The sequence below is a fragment of the Brachyistius frenatus genome, unplaced genomic scaffold (assembly GCF_029030835.1).
Source record: "Brachyistius frenatus isolate BFR_SWC_R1_liver_20210118 unplaced genomic scaffold, ASM2903083v1 Contig_58, whole genome shotgun sequence".
Lineage (NCBI taxonomy): Eukaryota > Metazoa > Chordata > Actinopteri > Embiotocidae > Brachyistius > Brachyistius frenatus.
The window spans coordinates 760,061-781,716 of NW_027210657.1; the positions used below are offsets into that span (position 1 = coordinate 760,061).

Sequence of the window (21,656 nt, forward strand, 5' to 3'; positions counted from 1 at the left end):
AAACACCACAGCTTTGCTAATTATACCGGGCACATAACGTTCAAGATCACATCACATACCCTCCACAACAAAGTATGAATAATGAGCCATGGGAGAAAAAAAAAAATGTACAGCTACCTTTACCAAAAACTACCAAGATATATCGCTGGCTGGTGCCCCATTTTTTTCTCTGCCAAACAACTGGTGTCCAGGAATGAGATGTTTAGCTGGGAATACCAACTCAGATGTTCAAACTTTTTCAACGACCCCTGCCGCTCTGTGATTTACTGCAAGGGGACGGCACGATTCCTGGAGCAGGGTCCAGAGCTGCACAGGAACCCTGCATGCTGAGCGTCTTTCCTCTGCCAGGGGCAGGTAAATAAGTCCCCTGTGGATGTCGACGGCTGGAACCCCCCCCCCCCCCGTGTAATTTCACAGTTTATGAGCACTGAGTCAATTCTGTAGCTGAAGACTTCTGGTTACAAACAAGTCTTCGGTTTTATAAACTGTTTCAAATGCTTCAATATCAGTGGTCACATGACGTAAAAAACAAAGCAAAACATTTACGATTTATCAGCCTATGTCTGTCTGATCAGTGAAAGCCAACCTGGATTCACACAGATTTAGATAAATAGATTGTTGTTTTTGGTCCTGCAGGCCTTTCACCCAATTAGTGTGGTTGTTTTCCCTCTCACAACTTCAAATACTTGCTCCTCACACCAGCTGTTTCCACACAGATGTGACTGTGTATATGCCCTATTACCTGCTACATGTTTTGAATCTGTTTTTTTTTTAAATATATATATAAACATGCCACATGGTTACCAAGACAACAACAGTCTCTCCGACAGTTTACATGATTTTCTTTTGTGTCAGTCTACAGCAAAAATGCACATAATAATCAAGAGGTACGCCGCCTGGAGTGAGCTTTTGATTGTGTAATATCTCTGTGATATCCTCGAGTCTCTCCGAGAGATTTTAATATCATCCAATACCTGAGTTCTGTGGAAACTGCATTTAAATTGCTTTGTCATAATGAATCAAGGCAAACGTCCAGATTGAACAACTCTATGTCACTTCTTCCATGTGGTAGAAATATGCCACTGGTTTCAAGCGGCTGGCACTAATCAGACTTCTCGCGTGTTCCGGCTTTGATTACCAGCTCAATCAAACACAATCAAGAGGGACGTTGGAATGCAATCAATTTTGAGCAGTTATGATTCAAGTTTGGCAGAAATAAACAATGCAATAATAGACCAGAAAACAAAAAAAGAGCTAAAGAGCAGACACAAAATCGTAGAAAATGCCTTCGGTTTTAAGGATCAGGAAGACATTTTTGATTCAAGAACCACCCAGTAGTTCTTGAGTCTGTCAGAAATTAGATTTCTGTTTCTCCATTTTTGATCTGACTTTTTGACCCTCAAGAGTCAAACACTATCCATGAATCTTTGCTTTCACTTATATCAGTACACTGGAAGAGACTCAGACTTCTGCAGAAGGTTTAATAGCATTCCTCTGCTTTTATGATAAGCCGTGGCCTGTTAGCGCGAAGCCTGGGAGAGAAAACATTCAGGCTGGCCGACAAGCTGTGTAAGCAATGATAGGAGCTGCACTAATTGGAGAAAGAGCGTCGGACTTAGCGCTGCACTGCAGCTAGCCTGTCCGTCCTGGCTGCTTTCGAGACAGGTAGACCACACAACCACATACTGACATCTCGACAGAGGATCAAAACAACTTGCTCAGACCACCTTTGCTAGATGAAACAATCAAAGAAAGAGACAAAAGAAGAAGACATTTTGTATCTTGGTAGTGATGTAGGACACAAAGAGCTTATTTCAATGGGATTGTGGGAATTGTTTTTATAGATTCTGATTTATCCCATAAAATACGGTAATAATAGAATCTGTAAGAGTATTTTCACTGAAGCCAAAGGATGATGTACATTGTCACTGACTCATTAATCTTGAGTAATTATTAAAAATACAATACGTTTTTACACTTTGACCTATTCAATATCCGAATTATCTGTGGAATATATATACCTGCCTCAGCAGGATTATGACACAGTAAGGCCTTAAAATATCCAGTAACAAGTCAGAAATTTGTCAAGTGCCAGTTTTGTATCCTTCAGCTTGGCACCAAATGGAAACCAAATGAACATAAAACACTTGAAATTCATTGGTGGGGACAGAGCCCACCAGAAAAATATCTAAATGTGCAGTGTCGGCCAAACTGACTCTCTCCATCAGTCCAGTGGATGATTCTCAGGGAAATATATGTCCTGAATGTGTTTCCTCCTTTTTGTTTTACTGAATTTTATGAGAACAAAACATATAGTCTTTGGCTATTGTACACAAAATGAGTAGAGTAGTGTAGTAGTTCCTACTTTTCTGTCACTGCTAATGTCCTATAATTAAAGGTGATTTATATTAGAACCTGATAAAGTGTATGAGGTCAAAAGTATCTCTTTTGTCTGCCGTATTTATATTTGACAAGAAGCCGGGTGCTGTTTCCAGTCACTTCTTTCTTGATTTTAAGTCTACTGAAGGTCTAACTGCTACCACATGTTAAGCCTTTGTACTGCTGTCATTGACGTATTGTGAGTGAGTTGTTTTCCAGACTCTGTGTGTGGTGAATGTGTATGTGAGAGGACACAGATACACAATGACAAAGAGAGAGACAAAAAGAAAAAAATTATACGTGCGGTGCATCTGGTTACTCAGTCTGGATGTGTTTCCAGAAGGGAGCAACACTGTAAGCACTGAATGACATATCTCACTCCTTAAACATCTTAATTACATCATCTGCAGTATTACCTAATGAGATATAAATAATGTAAATCCAACTATTTAGAACTCCACAACAGGGTAACCAAGGTCATTTAAAAAAGAGAGTGACATAAATCAGGGTCTAGGAAGGTCTGGGAGGGATTTAAAAAAAAAAAAAAAAAAAAAAAATTACCATCAGAGGACAGAGGAGAATTTGCCCCAAATGACCAGCAGGTGAAAAAATAAAGCATATGAGAAGCTCTGGGAAAGGAAACGTATCTGTGGAAGGTGACTTGCAGAGAAGGAGCGACTGGAGCGATACGTTTGTGCGTTGAGAGAATAAACTGTGGAAATGTCTGCTCAGGGCAGAGTTTTGCGTCACCTACACAAAGAGGCACGCACTTGTGAGAAATGTGAGCGTGTGCTTCTATTAAATACGCCACACTTATTAGTTTGAACCTCAATCACTGTCACTTCCACTTCTCCAATACTTCCTATTTCTGTGTACCTCTATCAGCTGCTTTGCCTCTACACATTTCGTTATGGTCCTACACACGCTCTCCCCTCTTCTTCTTCTTCTTCTTTTCTTCTTCTTCTTCACTTTGTCTCAGATATAGAGGAAGTGGTTTGTGTGCAGACTGTGGCTGGCTGGAACACTATGCTGTGCACCGGGGAAGCCGAAATTTGAGCCGCTGTGCATTAAATGTACCACTAGAGCAACAATTTCTGTGAGGGGAAATCATGTGGTGGCTAGTGTTAGGGGATCTGGGAGGGGTGGGGGCTGACTCAGGGTACAGAAAGAGCTGGAGTAATATGGGGGGGGGAAACTGCTCATTACTATAAATAAGGACTTGGCCATTCTGGTGGTTGATTTGGTTTTTGGTGCACGCCATCTACTGTAAATGTGGATAAAAATCTGACCACATACCTTCGTTGCATCTCGTCATCTTCTTTCCCTTGCGTCACTCGTATCTCTCTCCCCCTCTTTGCTGTCAGCGGGCCAGCAAAGCAGAAGAATGAAAAAGAAATACAGGAATTAGTTACAGAGCAAAAAGAGTGACACAGCACGTGGGTAATTTCAGGGGACAGAAACGCAGCACCATCTGTGGATATGAATTTCAAATTGCAACAAGGTTCAGTGTTTTAGAAAAAAAAAAAAAAAAAAAAAAAAAAAAAAATCGAGGAGGTTTTTTTTTACTCCTTATTATTTGTTTAACAACAAACTAACAGCTACCACCCTCCTCAATTCCCCGATTTTGGACGAAAAGAACATATACTGTAAACACTTCTGCCTGATTGAGAACAAATTAAGGCTATAATTGAAGCAACAGACGGTAATTACATTTGTTTTGTGTTGTTAGCGACTAATGGTGCAGGTCCGTTTCTGGGATGGTGAATGTGTCGGCTTCACGTCGAGCACGAAATTGTTTAAACATTGCAGGTCTTAAATTGCCTGTGCAAGCTGCTGTTAGTCGGATGAGTCATCTCACCGAGCGCTTTTACAACGTGGTCTCTTCAGGTGAGCCGTCTGATTGTTGTTGTGGTTTTGCACATCCTCGGTATTCAAGTCAGTGGCACAGTCAAACCGTCGTATTGGTATTTTCTTATTCTGCTGGTGTCGACTAATGACGGTTTACAAAAAGAGATGCTAAGCTAATAAACAGCTGCTGGCTCGCCTCGATTGCAAATGTCTGCAAAAATGGGACCGCGTTTATTATTCCTGCTCAAATACGAATAAAGCTGTATACAAAGTCACGTAGATCTCAGCTGCACATAGTTACTATTGCACAAATAAAAGGGAACTTTGACAGAAACATTTTTATTGTATTGCATTGATTGTTGTCACAATAAATAATAAATAATAAGACACACACACACACACACACACACAAAAAGTCACAATATTGGCTTCACTTCAATTCTATTCAATTCAAAACTTTACTACAGACTGTGGGTCCAGACAAAAGACATAGACATTACAATTAGATTTAAAGATTAGAGAAGTGGTATCCCACTAATACACAGCTGTACCAGTGTCTACACTGCTGAGATTGGTGATGTGTCGTACCAAAGTGTATGTCTGATAAAAAAAAACCATCCAGGTCTCTTCTCTAAACTATTCTCAATTTTAATAATTCCAATATATATATATATATATTTTTACACCCATATTCAATGCACATGCATCTTGTTTTTCTTTCAGCTAAGCTAGTAAAATGGAAGAAAAAAAAAAAGCTAAAGTTGTCATGTACTAAGGTAGATGGAAAAGGTAAGATTGAAAATCATTAATTTCTTTTGTTTGATTTTAAAGATACAACCGTGGACAGATTTGTATTTTTTTTCTCTATTAAAATCCCCACTATATTCCCTTTTTATGGCTCCATAAAGTGGTGGTTTTATTTTTTAATCTATTTTATTGTGTAAAATAGACACTAACAGCTCATTAGAAAGTGATTATTTCTAAAATACACAGATAGATCCCCAGAATCCCCAGATTTAAGTTTGACAGTGTAAACCTAAAAACCTGGAGGTAATGAAAGGATTTCACCACAAGAGGGCAGCAAACTGTTACATATGGTGGATCCCTCCTGGTTGCAAAGATGTCAGAGGGTCAGAATAGTAAACAACAAGAAAATTAAATCCTTAATGCAAAACAGACTTGGTATAATTCACAGGAACAAAAAGGTTTAATGGATATAAAGCATACAAATGAGCCAGACAGTGACTGCTGCTGTATTTTTTTTATATTGCATTTTTCATAATGAATGTTGCTGACATACATGCATATTGACTTTTACTATGCATTTTCTACATTTGTTCTCTGCTCGCTCCTCTTTTCCTTTGAAGATGACCATGTGGTGGAACACATGAGACGTGGTGGCTCCTCCAGGTCTGCAAGTCCCCAGATTTGCCAAATCCACCCGCTGGATGGATGATGTCTTTTCCTCCCACACCTCTGTTTCTGGTGTAAATTGGAAAGAAGACGTGACGTGCTTCCAGGGTCCTGAAGAATTAAACATAGGTGAGTCAGTGCTATAGCACAACATGTCGATTTCACACTAGGTCATACTCACGTCGGTTATAGAAATGACTTAACATGTTCTGTTCATTTAAATGGGTTTAAATGTCAGAGCGTTTCTTATTGTACTATAATGAATAAAAAAGGATTTTTTTTTTTTATTATTATTATTTTTTTAATTATTTTGGTCATTTGAATGAATGAAGTACAACTGTGATGCTACTGTAGTCATGATTCATAATGTACAACTGATTTCCAACAAATATAAATCACAGTATTACATTTCAGATATTTCCACATAGGTTTTAAAGACTCTATCCCCCAGCCACTACATGCAAACAGACACAGGAAATACTATTGTTCCAGACAGGAAGTACAGAGAGTGGGGCCTCAGATGACACTCCTAAAGACAAACTAAGGTGCGAAGTGACCACTGATTAACAATATGAGTGACTGTGATAAAAAGCTACAGAAAGAACACCATGATGTCTTCACCGCAATGGACAATTTCTGTCATGTCCTTCAGTTTGGACTCTGTTTATCCTCGTGACCTTTACTCCAGCATGTACAGACACTTACAGGACACACAAGCACAAAGCACTTGCATGTAAATGCACAACACAAAGCCAGTATTGTGGGTCGCAGCCACTAGAGAAGAGTCTCACTCAGCTGTGGGAAGTTAAGCCATGGTAACTGCGTTGGAATCTTGGCCTGTCTCTAGTGTCCCTCTTTTTGGACTATTAGTATGACAAAGATGTGTTAGTCTGTAAGTGAGGGTGGGTGTCTTTGTGCTACTACACTCGGGTCCTTTTGCAGAAACAAAAACATTAGAGAACAGTCCTGAATGAAGATATCACACCATCTGTGAGTTCTTTGAGAGATTTTTCTGGATCTAAAACCTATAACGGCGTTTAATTATAAAATTCGAAGGTCAACAGTCGGGATGTAAGTGCACAATAACAGTTTGCAATAGCAGAGTTTAGTGTATAACAAGGGCTTAAATCCGTAGATATTGAAAAATCAAATCTAACTAATGATCAGTTGTGTTCCTCTCAGATGAAACTCAGATATTGTATGTAAAACAAAATCGGATTTATTCATTTTTAACTCCCGTTTCTTTCATGTAAACAACATATTGTGCTAAAATAACAATACAATATGGCCACATCATTGCAATTTGATTCCCCTGACTGTTGATTGATATTGAATTTTGGCCAAGGACATATGTAGAAAGTAGGTGAAGGTTAAGGAGGTAAACAAAGTCAAAGACTGTCCTCATAAGTACAGCTTTACAACTTTTACTTTGTGCATATGTGTTTAAATCCATTTGTATGTGCCGAGGTCTCTGAACTGTTTTCACATACAGAATTTACTACAGTCAAGGTTGTTTGGACTTTGTGCAAATTTGTCAAATGCTCTTGTCTCTTCTCATTAATGCCTGAGTCACTCACTCACACACACACACACACACACACACACACACACACACACACACACACACACACACACACACACACACACACACACACACACACACACACACACACACACACACACACACACACACACACACACATTTATAGACACCGGATGACGTGCAGCTAGCTCTGTGCCTGAGTAGCAGACTGCGACACGGCGTCCAACTCCCTCCCTCCCTCCTTCTCTGTTTCTGCAGTCCTCTCCTGTCCCAGGCAGCTTTGCCGCTGCCTCCTCCTGCAGCCCTGCCTGACTGATCATCAATAAGCTGTATTAGTCCATCAGTAATCATATTGCGAGAGAGCGAGGGAGAGTAGGGCAGCCAGACTTTGAGTGCATCATCACTGTGTGTGTGTGTGTGTGTGTGTGTGTGTGTGTGTGTGTGTGTGTGTGTGTGTGTGTGTGTGTGTGTGTGTGTGTGTGTGTGTGTGTGTGTGTGTGTGTGTGTGTGTGTGTGTGTGTGTGTGTGTGTGTGTGTGTGTGTGCAGTTGGTGAGAGGGAGGTGGGAGGGGTGTATCCTAGCGGGGAGCTTTTCCCTGTTGTAGTAACCAACCGCACGCCGACTGCCAGCCATTACTTCACTGCAGCAGCAATCAGCCCCTCCGTGCTTAGTGAGACAGACACACTAACCTGTCTGTCCCCTCCTCTTTTCTCCCTCTCCCTCTCTCCCTGCATATTCAGCAGAGCTGCCCTCCTCTCCTCCTCATCACTTTGCCACTCCTGCGGCATTGCTCTTTGCTTGAAGGGGACACTGGCCTGCTCCTCACCCACTGATTCTGCATGACTGTCACAAAGGTAAGACCGCTTCAGATGGGGAACAACTTCCAGGGTGTCACTCGTGATTTGGGTTGACGGTTGCATGGAGGGACTGTAAAGGTTATTTGCGGCGTTATTCTCGTGCTGTGCTTTTTTTTTTCTCAGTGGATGATTGAAGATGAGTTTTTGCTAAGTGTTTGACTTCCTGTGTGGAATCAGGTTATCAGGATGTTGCTGCCTGAGGATGTGTGTCTTAATGTGTGTTTGCATGATTGTCCTCTTGTTAGTAATGCAGTCTGGTCATGACCAAAATCAGTTCCATTCTCAAATCTGCAGTCTTTTACCAGCTGGTGTCAGATCCTTCTGGGCATGAAGAAGTTATTCTTGTATCTGTGCAGGACCTATTAAAACTTTATTCAAAAAGACCTTGTGTTCAGAGACGGAAGGAAATATCAGGCCTGGCATCTAAAGACAAACCTGCAGCTATAATGTTGTAAAACTCAATTATGGTTCATGTTGGATTACTGTCGTCATGCCGATAACATTTGGGTGGTTGGGTTGTTTTAACGTGTTTGGTTCATTTCTTTCATGAGAACTGATAATTAGTGTAATACTGATTTTGTGTTTTGTGTGCCTGCAGCTACAGAAGTAAATCATGTCTCCTAAAGCCTGCTTGTGTTTGGTGACAAATAGTGATTTATAATGCTAATAGACAAAAAGATTCCAATTACTATATGCAAATTCTGGCTTACTGTGGATTTACAACTACTTCATGTGAAGATTTTGATGTTTCACCAGTGTGCTTCAGTCATATTGTAGCTTCTCTGACCTACTGTTGCTTGGATTTTAGCTCATTGGTACAACACTTTGAACAACAGCATCTGCCTAATGAATAAGATATAAAAGTAAATGGAAAATACGGTTCAAACAGTCGTACCACAGCGATTCAGGGCACATTAGGGATTAGAAGGAGGTTCCCACAAGGCAAACCGCTCAATTTCAGGGATTAGCCTTTGTTTTTGATTAATGTAAGGGCAAGTGTTGGTGTTAAGAATATGGTGACAATTATGGTTAGACCTCTGGGAATTAATGCAAGTCATTGCAGTTTCCTCACAAGCACCAACAACAAATGTGTTTGTGTCTGCGTGGGTGTGCATGATCAGGGGGGATCAGAAGTTGATCCTAAAGTTGATCCTAAAGTTAGGTGAGTGTTTACATGCACCTGAGTGTTTATTGGTATTTGCAGTCTGCTTAAGGTGCAGCAGCCGGTTGAATCCTCTTAATCAATTAACACAGAGAGAAAGAGAGAAAGAAAGAAAGAGAGAAAGAGGAAATGAGCACACCTACTCCCATGTAGAGAATTAACCTGGACCAAAATAGATGACCTACTGTAGACACAGGACAATGGCCTATTTCCTCACTTATGGTCACACACCTGCAACTTCCACCCGTATGATCTGTTAATAGAAAATAGTAAATGTTGTATTTCCAGGCTGAAATCTCTCCCACAAAACCACACAGATTCACAGACAATTGCTCTCAAAGTAAAAATTTTCAGCCTGTGTGTGAGAGAGATTATGTAGGAGGTGTGTGTGCTGCTGCGTAGGTGGACATTCTCCACTGTGAGAACTGGAAGAGGAAAAGGTCAGGTGCTCGTGTTGGCGCTGAGCCACAGCCCAAATCTCACAGTAGACAAAGCCAAAGGCATTAAAGTACATTTTAATGAATACAAGCTTCTTTTTTGTGTGTGTGTGTGTGTGTTTGCTTTCATTTTCATTCCCAACTGCAAGTATGGAAATTAGGTGTGTGTGTGTGGAGGGGGGGGGGGGGGGAGAGAGACAGGTAAGACAAAAACATGCTTTGACATCTTTGTAGGGAAAGGTATGAAAGCACATTTCCCCCTGTGGTATCTAAAATATGATAGGTGTGTGGGAGAAGCAGGGAGAGAGGGAGAGAGAGTGTCTGGGGAGCTGTTTTCATGGCTCTGCCTGCCAACAGCTGAAAAGTCACCTTGGGAGGGATACAGGACGCGAGCTTCTGTGCTGACGGGGCTAAACAGCCCTCTACCCCTCAGCACACAGATACGGACTGACAGAGAGAAAGGCCGTGCAATGACTACTTAGTACCAGACCAGCATCTGAGGTCTGGCTTGACCTCTTGTCATTACACCATAGATTTACAATAATTTGTGAAGGGGAGAAAGACGTTTACGTGTTAACAGTGACACCTGGATTTTCTCCTCATACTAATTAGCACATCTGCAAGTCAAAACCTTAGTTACATGATCACGAGAAAGGTTGTCAGAACAAAGGTTTCTGTGGTCTAATTTAGGACATTATGAACTGACTTTTTGTTGTAAACCATTTCGCATTAACAAAACATTCAATAGAAGCACAGAAAGAATATAATGTTGATGCATAGTTATATATTTTATGGCCAAGAATCATCAAAATGGCAATTAATTTTGGCACTTTATCAAAGGAAATATCCCTTTTATTAAGGTACAGGTTGTTGTTGTCTAAACAAGTGCATCAAGGATTATTTTTTTCTCAAAGTAAACAGTGATGTTGAAACATTACTCGCTAGATTATTAATCACTGAAGCGGCGATAAATGTAAACTGATAAACAGATGAAATTCTGAATTGTCTTTGAGACAAATTGGTCAATATTTGGTGTGTTGTTTCTGCTAAATAACGTAAAGGAATCCTGCCAACCAGGAAACCAATATAAATGGTAACCGTCAAAGAAATGCATTAGTAGATAGATCAGCTGACAAAGAAAGAAAATGCCATTAAAAAAAAAAAAAAAAAAACGCTGACAGAGAAAATAGGTCATTGCAAGTTTAAATCCGTGGCCTCTGCTTTCAAACATGGCTGCAATGGCCTGAGTCCTCTGTGAGGCGGGACCATAAGCTCTTTAGCTTTTTAAGACCAACACTTCAGTCTGCTGGCACAGATTTCTTTGGGCCCGGAGGTTTATCCCATATATTGCCACCAAATATCATAACACCTCAAATTGAAAATCGTAATATGATTTGTAAAAACAACCTGAGGGTACTGTGTTCCTAAATGGCTGGATGATGTTATTGTACTTGTAGGCTGCCGAATCAATCCTGCGTGTAGCTTCACTGAATGCTGCCAAAGTGCTTGTACAAAGACTTTTAAAACTGCTGAGGAGTTAGATGCTCAGTACTTATTAGAGCTTTCATGAATCAAAATGCCAAGTACAAGAATCTATTTTTCTTGAGTGAGATGCTTCGTGCTACATCCGGCATGCTGCTCTCAGTGGTGTAGCGGAAAACTGCCAACACAGCTAGCACATCAGGGCACAGCATGAGATTATTATTACTATATCTGGACACTCTGTTCTCATCTACTCTGTGTGTGTGTGTGTGTGTGTGTGTGTGTGTGTGTGTGTGTGTGTGTGTGTGTGTGTGTGTGTGTGTGTGTGTGTGTGTGTGTGTGTGTGTGTGTGTGTGTGTGTGTGTGTGTGTGTGTGTGTGGACATGAGAGGGAGGGCACACACAGTTGGCAGATGCATTATGTGTAGGTGGGTGGATAACTCCTGTTACTACTAAATGGGTGCAGAGTATTAGAGGTCTTGTGATACCAGCGGAAGAGAAAACCTGTTCATCTGCCGCTTTTTGACCTAAAATCGTTTGGATGTGTGTGTCTACGTCTTCAGGGCTGTTCAGTTCGATCACGGAGTATCCGAATGAAACCCTGTAGCTCGCAGCTGCTCCTTTACATCAAATAAGAAGGCACAACAGACCCAAACATTAAAACTACTCAGCCTTCAGTTTGTTCCATCAAAGACCTCTACAATGTCCTCCAACAACGCAGGGGGCAACGGAGACTCGCTGTAGCATTGATCGTTGCCCAGAGTTACCTTCCTGTCAGTTTTAGTTTCGCTCTCGGTCCACAGGGCTAAGGGGAGAGGCATAATGGCCACAATGGGATTTCTCTGTGAAAGAAACTGACCTCCTCAGAAGGCTGAGGTCACACAGCCCTCGTCTGCCAACAGACCTCCAGCCTGAGACGTTGGGCACTATAAATATAAGCACAGAAGGAGTGACTTCTATTTCATATTCAAAGCAATTTCTGAGCATCTGGCCGGCTATCCAAATGTGGCATAAAGCATTATGGCAAGTTGTTGGCATAGAAATAGTTTCACAGAGCATTTGGGCTGTTCTGTTGAATACCCCCTTCATTAGAAAGCTGCAACTTGCATGGCGATCCCTGAAATGGTCCAGTTGTCTTGGTCCAGGGAGGGAGGAGTGACCAAGACAGGGGAGGTGGTGGTGGTGGTGGTGGTGGTGGGGGACTTTGGAGTATCCCTTTTTGTTCCTTTGGACACCAGCAAAAATGCTCCCCAGCTCACACTAAAGGGAGGCCATAAATAATGTCTATTCTCAGAGGACACACACACACACACACACACACACACACACACACACACACACACACACACACACACACACACACACACACACACACACACACACACTCACACACACTCACACTTATACACACACACACACACACACACACACACACACACACACACACACACACACACACACACACACACACACTTGTGTCTGAATAACTGTCCTCACAAAGTACCAGAAAACACACGCACATAAATACATGTTTCTCTCTAGCAAAGGCTTTACATTTAACCTACTGACGTGTATCCTGTCTAATTCAAAGGAGCAGTCCAGCTGTGTCGAGTGTGTTTGCAATTACATATCTGCAAACACCCCAATTATGAAGGAGGCCCACGCTGCTCTGATGTCGGGCACACATATGCGGTTGGAAAGATGTCTGAAAGCCATTTTCACTGTGTTTATAGTACAGCTTCTGCTGTTAACTGTAAGGCTGTTAAGAGTCTCATAGCATAAAACAATTCACGATTTGTTTCGTGATACCAAAGCTAGTAGTCCTTTTTGAATATCATATGCTTTTATGGTATTTTAATGTCCAAAATAGAAAAGCTGTACACATGTACACACACACACACAAGTCCAAACCGTCCACACTCAAACTGTCTGAATTCTCTACTCGGGGCACCTCGCCCACCATAAATCTTAATTGAGTCTGATAGAAACCACTGGCCATTTGTCAAGCTTAATGTTTACCCGCACGCTCTCTCACACACACACTGGCACATTAAACGGAGAGCTAAATCCCTAACCTAGCAACCCACAACCTGCTATTCTCTGAGGAGGAAAAATACACAAAAGTTTAGCAGATTAAGAATACTAAATCCAGAATTAAGCTTATTGTGTTTTTTTGATATTTGCTCCAAATGGAGCAGATAAAGGAATTAACACTGGGAGAGCAAGTTGTACGTGTGAAGAGGATGAGCAGATAAAAAGTGTGAGGAGAAAAACAAAAAAGGGAAAAAGGGGGAATAGTTGTGAGAAAGCCACAGAAAAGCATTCACCACAGGAAGACATTCAGATCTCATGAGCTCATTGCCTGTCAGAAAGCTTCTTTACTCTTGTGTGTGTGTGTGTGTGTGTGTGTGTGTGTGTGTGTGTGTGTGTGTGTGTGTGTGTGTGTGTGTGTGTGTGTGTGTGTGTGTGTGTGTGTGTGTGTGTGAGAGAGAAATTTTCTGTTAAAACTGTACTTTTCATTTTCAATGTGAAAAAGCTGAAGCACATTTCCCCAAAAAATTGAGAAACTCTTCATTCCTTTTGTCCCTGCATGAATCATCCCTCCACTGCAAACGCATTCTCACAGCACAGACTCCCATATAGTAGATGACCGTCTTGCCAAAATATGACTTGAATTCATTGTGGAAAGGGCACTGGGGAAAGCTTTGTTGTGGCTTTTGTTGGATCAAAGTGCTCATTTTTGAATTCGCCGTTGGGAGATGGCTGAAATAATAGAGGACGAAATCATGTGAAATTATTTGTGAACCTCCTCCTCCTCAGGAAATACAGACACAGGAGTGACCATTACCAGCATGCCCTTTCCCCTTCAGCTGAGATTAAGTCTGTGTGTGTGTGTGTGTGTGTGTGTGTGTGTGTGTGTGTGTGTGTGTGTGTGTGTGTGTGTGTGTGTGTGTGTGTGTGTGTGTGTGTGTGTGTGTGTGTGTGTGTGTGTGTGCGCGCGCGCACAGTACAATCAGGACATAGGATGTGCTTCCTGTTTGTGTGCCTGGGGACGAGGCAATACGTGCATTGAGAGAGGGGTGTCTTACTTTATATGTACAAGTTTGATTGATTGTGTGTACGAGGCGGATTAAATTTTGTAGTGTGAAATGAGAATAGTCTGGTGTTTAACTCTTACTTTTGAGGAAGATGAAATAATTACATAATTTCAAAGAGGCTTTCTTCAAGAATTTTGTGGGAAACTATTTTAGGATTTAAGAAGGTTCACTTGTCTTACCCAACCTGTTTTTTTTTTTACATATAAGAAGAAACTGGGAGTAACACTCAGTATAAACTGTTACTGTCACAACTGTTTGTGCCGTTAATTACTCGAAATCTGTGGTTTGTGACCTAAAAGTGGATCGAGGGGTCATTTTGAGAGGGACGCAAACATGTGTGTGGAAAAAAAATAGATATATTTTGAAGTCTACAGAATTTAGTTTGCTGCACTTTTATTTTGAAGGACGTGACACAGGACACAGGATACATGCAGTAGCCATTTGCGGCCAGTGTTATCATGACAGTAAGGAACTACTAACATTATAACATTAATAGTTATCTCTCATTCAAGCATTCTGACCCCAGACCTGCAGCCTCAGCAGAATTTCAGGTTCATTAGACTAAACTATGTTTTTCCAGTCTTCTTTTGTCCAGTTTTGTTAAGCCTGTGCTCATGCACGATCAAATTTCTGTTTTTGGCTGAGTGGAAACCAATGTGGTGTTCTGTGGTTGCCCATCTGCCTCGAGGTTTGACGTGTTGTTCATTCAGAGATGGTTTTCTTCTTAAATCAGTTGTGAAGAGTGGTTATCATCTAAATAATAATGTAAATAATGGACTTTTATACATACACATGAAGATCCTCTGAGCTTCTGTCATCCCCAATCAGTCCGGCCATTTTCCTCCGACCTCTCTCATCAACGAGGCATTTTCTTGCTGCTCTCTGGTTGTGTTTTGGCTTTTTGCACCGTTCTATGTTGACTGTTGTGGCGTAAATCCCGGGAGACCAGCAGTCTCATAAATACTCCAACCTGCTGCAAAGCTTTTAACGCCTTTTTAAAGCAGTTTTTTTAAACAGCTGAAAAAGATGTTTCGAGTGGAATCATCCCCAGAAAGCAGTCTGTCCCTTCTTAATGTTCACGTGAAACAACTCGGGCTTAAAATATGATTATATATGTGCTGTCTTGTGAGGAGAGGCACTCTGAAATGAATGCACTTATTTTTCCTTCATTTCTGTTGCACCGGTGAAGCTGCAGTGGTCAGTGCCTGTCAGCTATGCGGGGCACTGCAGCTCTACTGCAGTGAGAGTCTGGGTGGTCCATTTTCTCATTGAAACAGCAGCTGCCGGTTGGGAGGTTTGATGAAGTGTCAATGAATCTACTTGCAAAGTGTCATCCCGCATCCCGAATGAATGACAGCGGCGTGACGCTGACGGCAGCAGTGCTGCGCTTGCCAATGCAATGTCACCTCACCCTTAAGGTTGGTCCGATCATGAGGGCAGATTTCATTATGTTTTGTGATAGATTTCTTGCTCACGTGAGATGGCGGTCGCGTACGATGCACTGGGATGTCTTAAAGTGGTAAAGCGCTGCTTCAAACGGGATACGTACGGATGATGAATTCATCTCGGCGTGTGTTGTGCGGTCGGTGTGAATGTGATGGCGCTCAAGAGTTGAGTGAACATGAGAGAGCAGCGAGTGGGGCAACGAGTGAGCACATCCATGGAGGACGATACTACCACCCACACCGTTTCTCTCTCAAACACACGCAAACAGGCAGACATCCACATCGGAGTTCATCAGGGTCTGATTCAGCTCTGGATTTCGCCTATAGGCACTGATCATAGTGTAAATATAGATATGGGTCTCTGAAGCGCAGAACACTTCTGTTTTATCCATTTTCTTTCCTCTTCCATCTTTTTTTTTTTTTCCTCGTGTTTCTACTATTTCCTCTCATTCTTCACATTGCACATGTTTTAATAACTTTTCTTCGACCTGTGCTGCAGTCGGAGATCCACAGAGAGTATTACCATTTATTTAATCATGGTGGGTCACTGCTCTGGACAAACTGATGGACTAATGAGGAGATCACACGAATCATAAATACATAAGCCTCTTATAAAGGCCGCAGTATATGGGGAAAGTGCCAGCTCTGAGCCACAGATAAAGCATGGTGTGTCAGCAGTTTATTTGATGAGTTTGGCCACAGCAATCCATTTTAAGAGGGAGGCTTGTTTAAGTTCAACTGACATTTGGAGAGATCAGGAGCCAGGTGGTGCAGAAGAAAAGCAAATGATGCAGGAGAAACCTGGGTTCAGTTCAGGGGCCCTTCAGACCCTGAGGTGTTGGTATTGCTGTGCTGGCAGTGTTCATTAGTGGGAAGTTGTGGTAAAAGAGTGTCTTCTTCCTTTTAATGCATTAGTGACCCCTCGTGGTTAGTCAGGGTGTTTTGCGTAATGATATCACGGGCAGATAGCGGTAACAGATCTATACGTCCTTCTGGTGAGCTGCTGGGTAGTTCATGTGGCTGTTTACATCCTCCTCAGACCAACAGAGGGGATAGTAGGTCTTCAAGAATGAGAGAAAGAAGGAAGGACATGTAGGAAAGATTAAAAAGGACTTTTATATGTTGGTATTTTTAAAGCAACCAGTCTACATGTGAATATATTGTAAATTAAGTGTATAACAGAACTGTATGTTTGCACCTAAAACCTTTGTGTAGGCAGTGACATGATGTTTGAGTTTCCCTTGAATTAATTTCACAGACTTACTGAGTTTTCGCCAGACATTTTTCATCACAACCGAGAAGCATAAATGTCAATCGGCTCTTATTTTTGTAGAATTTGTTATTAATTCCAGCTGTCTGGATTTCTATTGCTGTCACTATGGTAACACTGTGGGCATGCCTGTCTGTCTTACAACAGACACGAGAAACAAAGAGCCTTTTGAAATTATTGGATATGAGAATTCATACTACGTCAAACGTGAACTGTATTCTCTGCAAGCTACGCAATTATTAACATTTACAGTATGACTACGGCATTAATGAAACATCTCGATTAATAAAGGACTTTGGCTTGCACACTGCTAACTCAACCTTCTTTCTAATTTAGTGTCAAGTTTAAGGGAAACAAAAACAAAGTGACTCTAAGCTGGGAGATCCTGTGGACACCATATGTTGACCCACTATATGCATTTTCCTCGTGTGTTATTGTTTACCGGACGGATTCACCAGCTGAGAGCCAGCTGTGTCTGCATTCCTGCCGCCAGCGTCTTCACTGTGGGCGCTGACTGCAGCTCAGAGGGTTTGCTGGCTCTGTGCTGATCTGCCAGGTCATTTATTCATGTATATGGTTTGTGGAAAGAGGTAGAAGTAGAAAGGAAGAGAGTAACATTTGTCTAAAAGATAGAAGAAAAGGAAGGTAAGGAAAAAATGCAAAGACCTGAAAACATTTGTAATTTAAGTTTGCATTTGTAGAAGCGTCACCTGTCTGTTTTCATTACTCCATAATAAGATGAATAATAAGACCAACGTTATGACGCACTGTTGGCTTAAAGCTTTGGCAATTAATATGTTGGGTGTTTGTAGGATTCATGCATTGTTTAATTGTATTTGGTAATATATGTTTTGTCCGTGTATTACAAAAAAAAAAACCCAACTAAACACGAGGTTGGTTCAGATCATACAGGAAGCTAAAGTATGACTTGGAAAGTGAGCAAATTCAGCAGGGAGTCGATGGTGCTGAGAGAGACCCCCTCATGGAATAACATCCCAAATTAAATATTTGTCTCCATAGAGGATAGGGAAATGAGGTCTGTGTTTTACATCTGGCTTAAACTGGGACATATAAGCCTCGTGTATTGTACACGTCCAACTGACAGGCTGGCAACGGAGGGATCAATGCAACAGACTGGAAAGATGTGCATGAGTGACCATTATCAGATATCCAACATTTTGCTAGCTACCACACTGCCCTGCCACGTGACTGACATGCTCTCAAAGAAATCTTACAATAAATCTCTTCCAACAGTGGAAAAATTCCTTTTAAACATATGGAGGAACGTGGATGGAGAATTGACAGCAGCTTTGGTTCAGTGGTTGGTTTTCCTCAGCTGATCTCATCCAACACGGTGGCTTCTCAAAATTAGGTCAAAATCACAACACATTAACCTTCACCCACATATGGGAATACTGTCGTTTCAAATGTGGCTTAACAAGCTCACACGTAGATGAAAAGGCAATTAGTGCTGCCCGTTGTTTGTGTGTTTTAACAGAAAAAGCACAGCTTGCTTGTCCTTTTTTTTTTCTTTTATTGAAACAGAAAGCTGAAGGAGACAATATTGTAGAAGCACCGGAGAAATAATCACAGAATTGGCAGAGTGCATACATTTCAGTGTGTGTGTGTGTGTGTGTGTGTGTGTGTGTGCGTGCGTGTGTGTGATGTGTGTGTGTGTGTGTGCGTGTGTGTGTGTGTGTGTGTGTGCGCGTGCGTGCGTGTGTGTGTGTGTGTGAGAGAGAGAGAGATATGCAGTCAGGAAACCTGTGACAGAGAAGCGGAGAGCACCATCTCTTTGTTCATTTCATCTATTCACAGTCACCATCTCCTCTCAGAATCTGCACTGGCATCATTTGTCCGTTTGTCTATTTTGACCGTGGACACTTTAATCCATTAATGCAGTTATAGTTCAACCTGCTTACTCGTTAGGAGTCCTTCCTCATGACCTCTGCCCTGAATAAATGGGAACATCTGGAGGTTCCCTTCCCCCACTTTAAAGCTGCCAGAAAGGTGCCAGAATTGCTTCAACCTGACTGGACCCTCCTTCTTTTTTTTTTTTTTCTTCCTCATGATAATAAGACTGTTTACAATTATTTTTTTTTGTGTGTGTTAAAGAACCAACAAAAACAAAGCAACTTTTTTTGTGGCCATTTATCCCTTCCGATATTGTCACAAGGAAGCTCTACCTTGGTATGCTCTCTTTAATATTATTGCATTTTTATCCCTGTCCTAACTCAGTGGTCTAATTTTTCCAGCATCAGCAAACCACAGCTACCTTTGTCCAAATGAGAGATTAACACATTTCTTTATATAGTTTGCGGTCATTACTCTGGACCCACCTTTCATGTGAATTGACTAGTCCATTAAATTGAAAGTAATTATCAGGAGATTACAGAGAACCGACGTGGTGCACTAACATGATATTGACATGTCAGAGGTTCCTGTACAAGGTCATTAGTTATCTCATTGCTGGCTGTAACTGTATCAGACAGCTTTGCATTGGTATCCGGTGTCTGCATCTACTCTGATAGATAGTCTCGACAGTACTCTGCTCCAAAGCAAGATATGTTAACAACTACCGAGCAGACTGGCAAGAAATATTGTGGAAATTAAAGGTTATGTCCTTTGATGACTTAGTTTTGTTTCACTTCCTCAAGGCAATATATCCACCTTTTAAGCAAAAAAATATAAATCTAGAAAGAATACAATTTACTGATTTATGATCTCCAGAGGTTGAATCCTTTCAAAGATGGAAATCATTAAATCCCTTCTTGCAACACACCTGTGCTAAAAGCGTAGTACAAAAAGATAAAGTCATTTGTTTGTTGTTGCTTAGGTAACCATTTAATCAACAGTATATTATGTGTTTATACAACAGTTTCATATTTTGCGATATAAGGGACATTGTAGCCTCTCAGGACTCTCTTGTGTGTGCTGTTTTTATTTTTGTGTTATTTGTACAGTTTCTTCATAATTAATCATACATACAGTACAGTCATGCATTTAACCTGTGATTTCAAGTCACTATTTAAAATGCATTTTAAGTCCAAACTTGCTCGACCAAAAATTGGTCTTAACTTTTCTATCGATAGTTTAATGATTTGTAATTTTTTTTTGGAACCAAGATGATGAACATTTGATTCATTTTCTATTTGAGATTAGATTGATGAATATTAGATCTTTCGGATCCTGTTCCTCCTTGGATCAATGATCGTATTCTTCCGAGTGTATCCACCGCAGTATCGCAGAACTGATGATCAGTGCGCTCGCAGCAGCGATGACGGCTGCCAAGGTTCAGCCGGTCACTGTCTGGAGCGGTCCTCGGCCCGGCAGATGGTCTGACACCTCTCCTTCTGGGTTTGCTTTTTCACGCTCTCCGTCCCTCCAATCTGCGAAGAGAGACGGAGTGAGAGAAGGACACAGTGAAAGGACATAGGAGTGAGAGAAAAGAGAGAGCAAGACGTCCAGAGGAAGATTGAGGGGAGGGAGAGCCACCGAAAGAGTGTTCGGGCCGGTCCGGGTCGCCGACGCAGTTGAGCAGGATCGTCTGGCAGCTCCAAGGTTCTGCCGATCTGAGCTTCAAAGCTTTGTGCCTCATCCAGTTTGGATGAACAAGAAGCTTTTTTTTTCCAGACTTGTGATAAAACTGAGTAATAAAGACACCGTCGAGTTTGGATGAGGAAAGATCAGATGAAGCAGGAGATGGATTTGTGTTTTTTTTTATGGAGAAGAGAAACTGGTGGCTGGCCGGTCGTTTTAGTCTCGCGTGTTGTCGCATGTGGTGACAGTCTGTTTTTAAAACATGTTTGCTGCAGCGCTGTTATGATGGAGAATAAACTGTCACGTCAGGCCTTTTCTAGGCAGACAATTTGACTTGTCATAGTAATAAGGAACAGACTTTATGAATAACGTTAATAATACCTATTTTCTTATTTTCTGTAAGTGTCACAGTCATCGAAGAATGGGGCTTGGTATTGTTCAGAGTACCGAGGGTACCGAGATCTAGACTTCGATACGGTTCTTAAAAAAAAAAAAAAAAAAAATACCAACTTTATAAAATAGGGTTAGGGTCGCATGCAGGATATTGCTCGGACTTACAGTACATAAGATATGTAAGTTGTGGGCGGGCACACAAGTGGAGACTAAGTACGGTAAACGCTCAACTGGCTCATTGATAATTACAACTTAAACGTAGCAAAAATGACGCCTTTTAAAAACACGTCAGCGTGCATGTAGCCTCGGTGTTGAAAACGAACCGGCATCCTTTGAAACTAGATCGTATCGAAGCAGTGCCGTTTTGTTGAACGCTCAGGTGAACCACCGACAGGACGGAGACAGCTCATCCACCCTACGCTCTCTGAGCTCACTTTAGGCGACAGCGTCCGACATCCGGCAAAGAGCTCCTGTTTGCACTTCACCCATCAGAGGGTGACTTTGATGCCCGTCTCCTGGCTCTCCCCAGATGCCGGGTTAAATGACCAATGGTCAAACCCTCCTCCAAGACGGCATACTCCCTCAGCAATCACCAAAGGCAATATGTAAACAGATCTGAAATAAATCATAACTCGCTGGCTGATCAATCATTCCACAGAGCGGTTCCTGTGGTCGTACTTCAGTGATGGATTTCAATAATCTGATGAAAGTGCTCCTTCGTCTCCTGCATCTTGGGCCCGATGCCATTTTGTTCTCTCATTTTGAACCACGGCCAGATGGATTGAATTCT

General features: G+C 41.6%; 1 protein-coding gene across 2 annotated transcripts in view; it reads left to right on the forward strand.

Moving 5' to 3' along the window:
- The first annotated feature begins 5,604 nt into the window (after positions 1–5,604).
- coro2ba (coronin, actin binding protein, 2Ba) overlaps positions 5,605–21,656 on the forward strand; it is a 44,131-nt gene continuing 28,079 nt past the window's right edge. Inside the window, exons 1-2 of one of the 2 annotated variants that reach the window (XM_069705628.1) lie at positions 5,605–5,769; positions 7,924–8,037. In XM_069705628.1, the coding sequence (XP_069561729.1) occupies positions 8,023–8,037 (15 nt within the window). In that variant the 5' untranslated portion in view covers positions 5,605–5,769; positions 7,924–8,022. The remainder of the gene's footprint in view (positions 5,770–7,923; positions 8,038–21,656) is intronic. The other variant, XM_069705630.1, reaches the window with a different exon arrangement.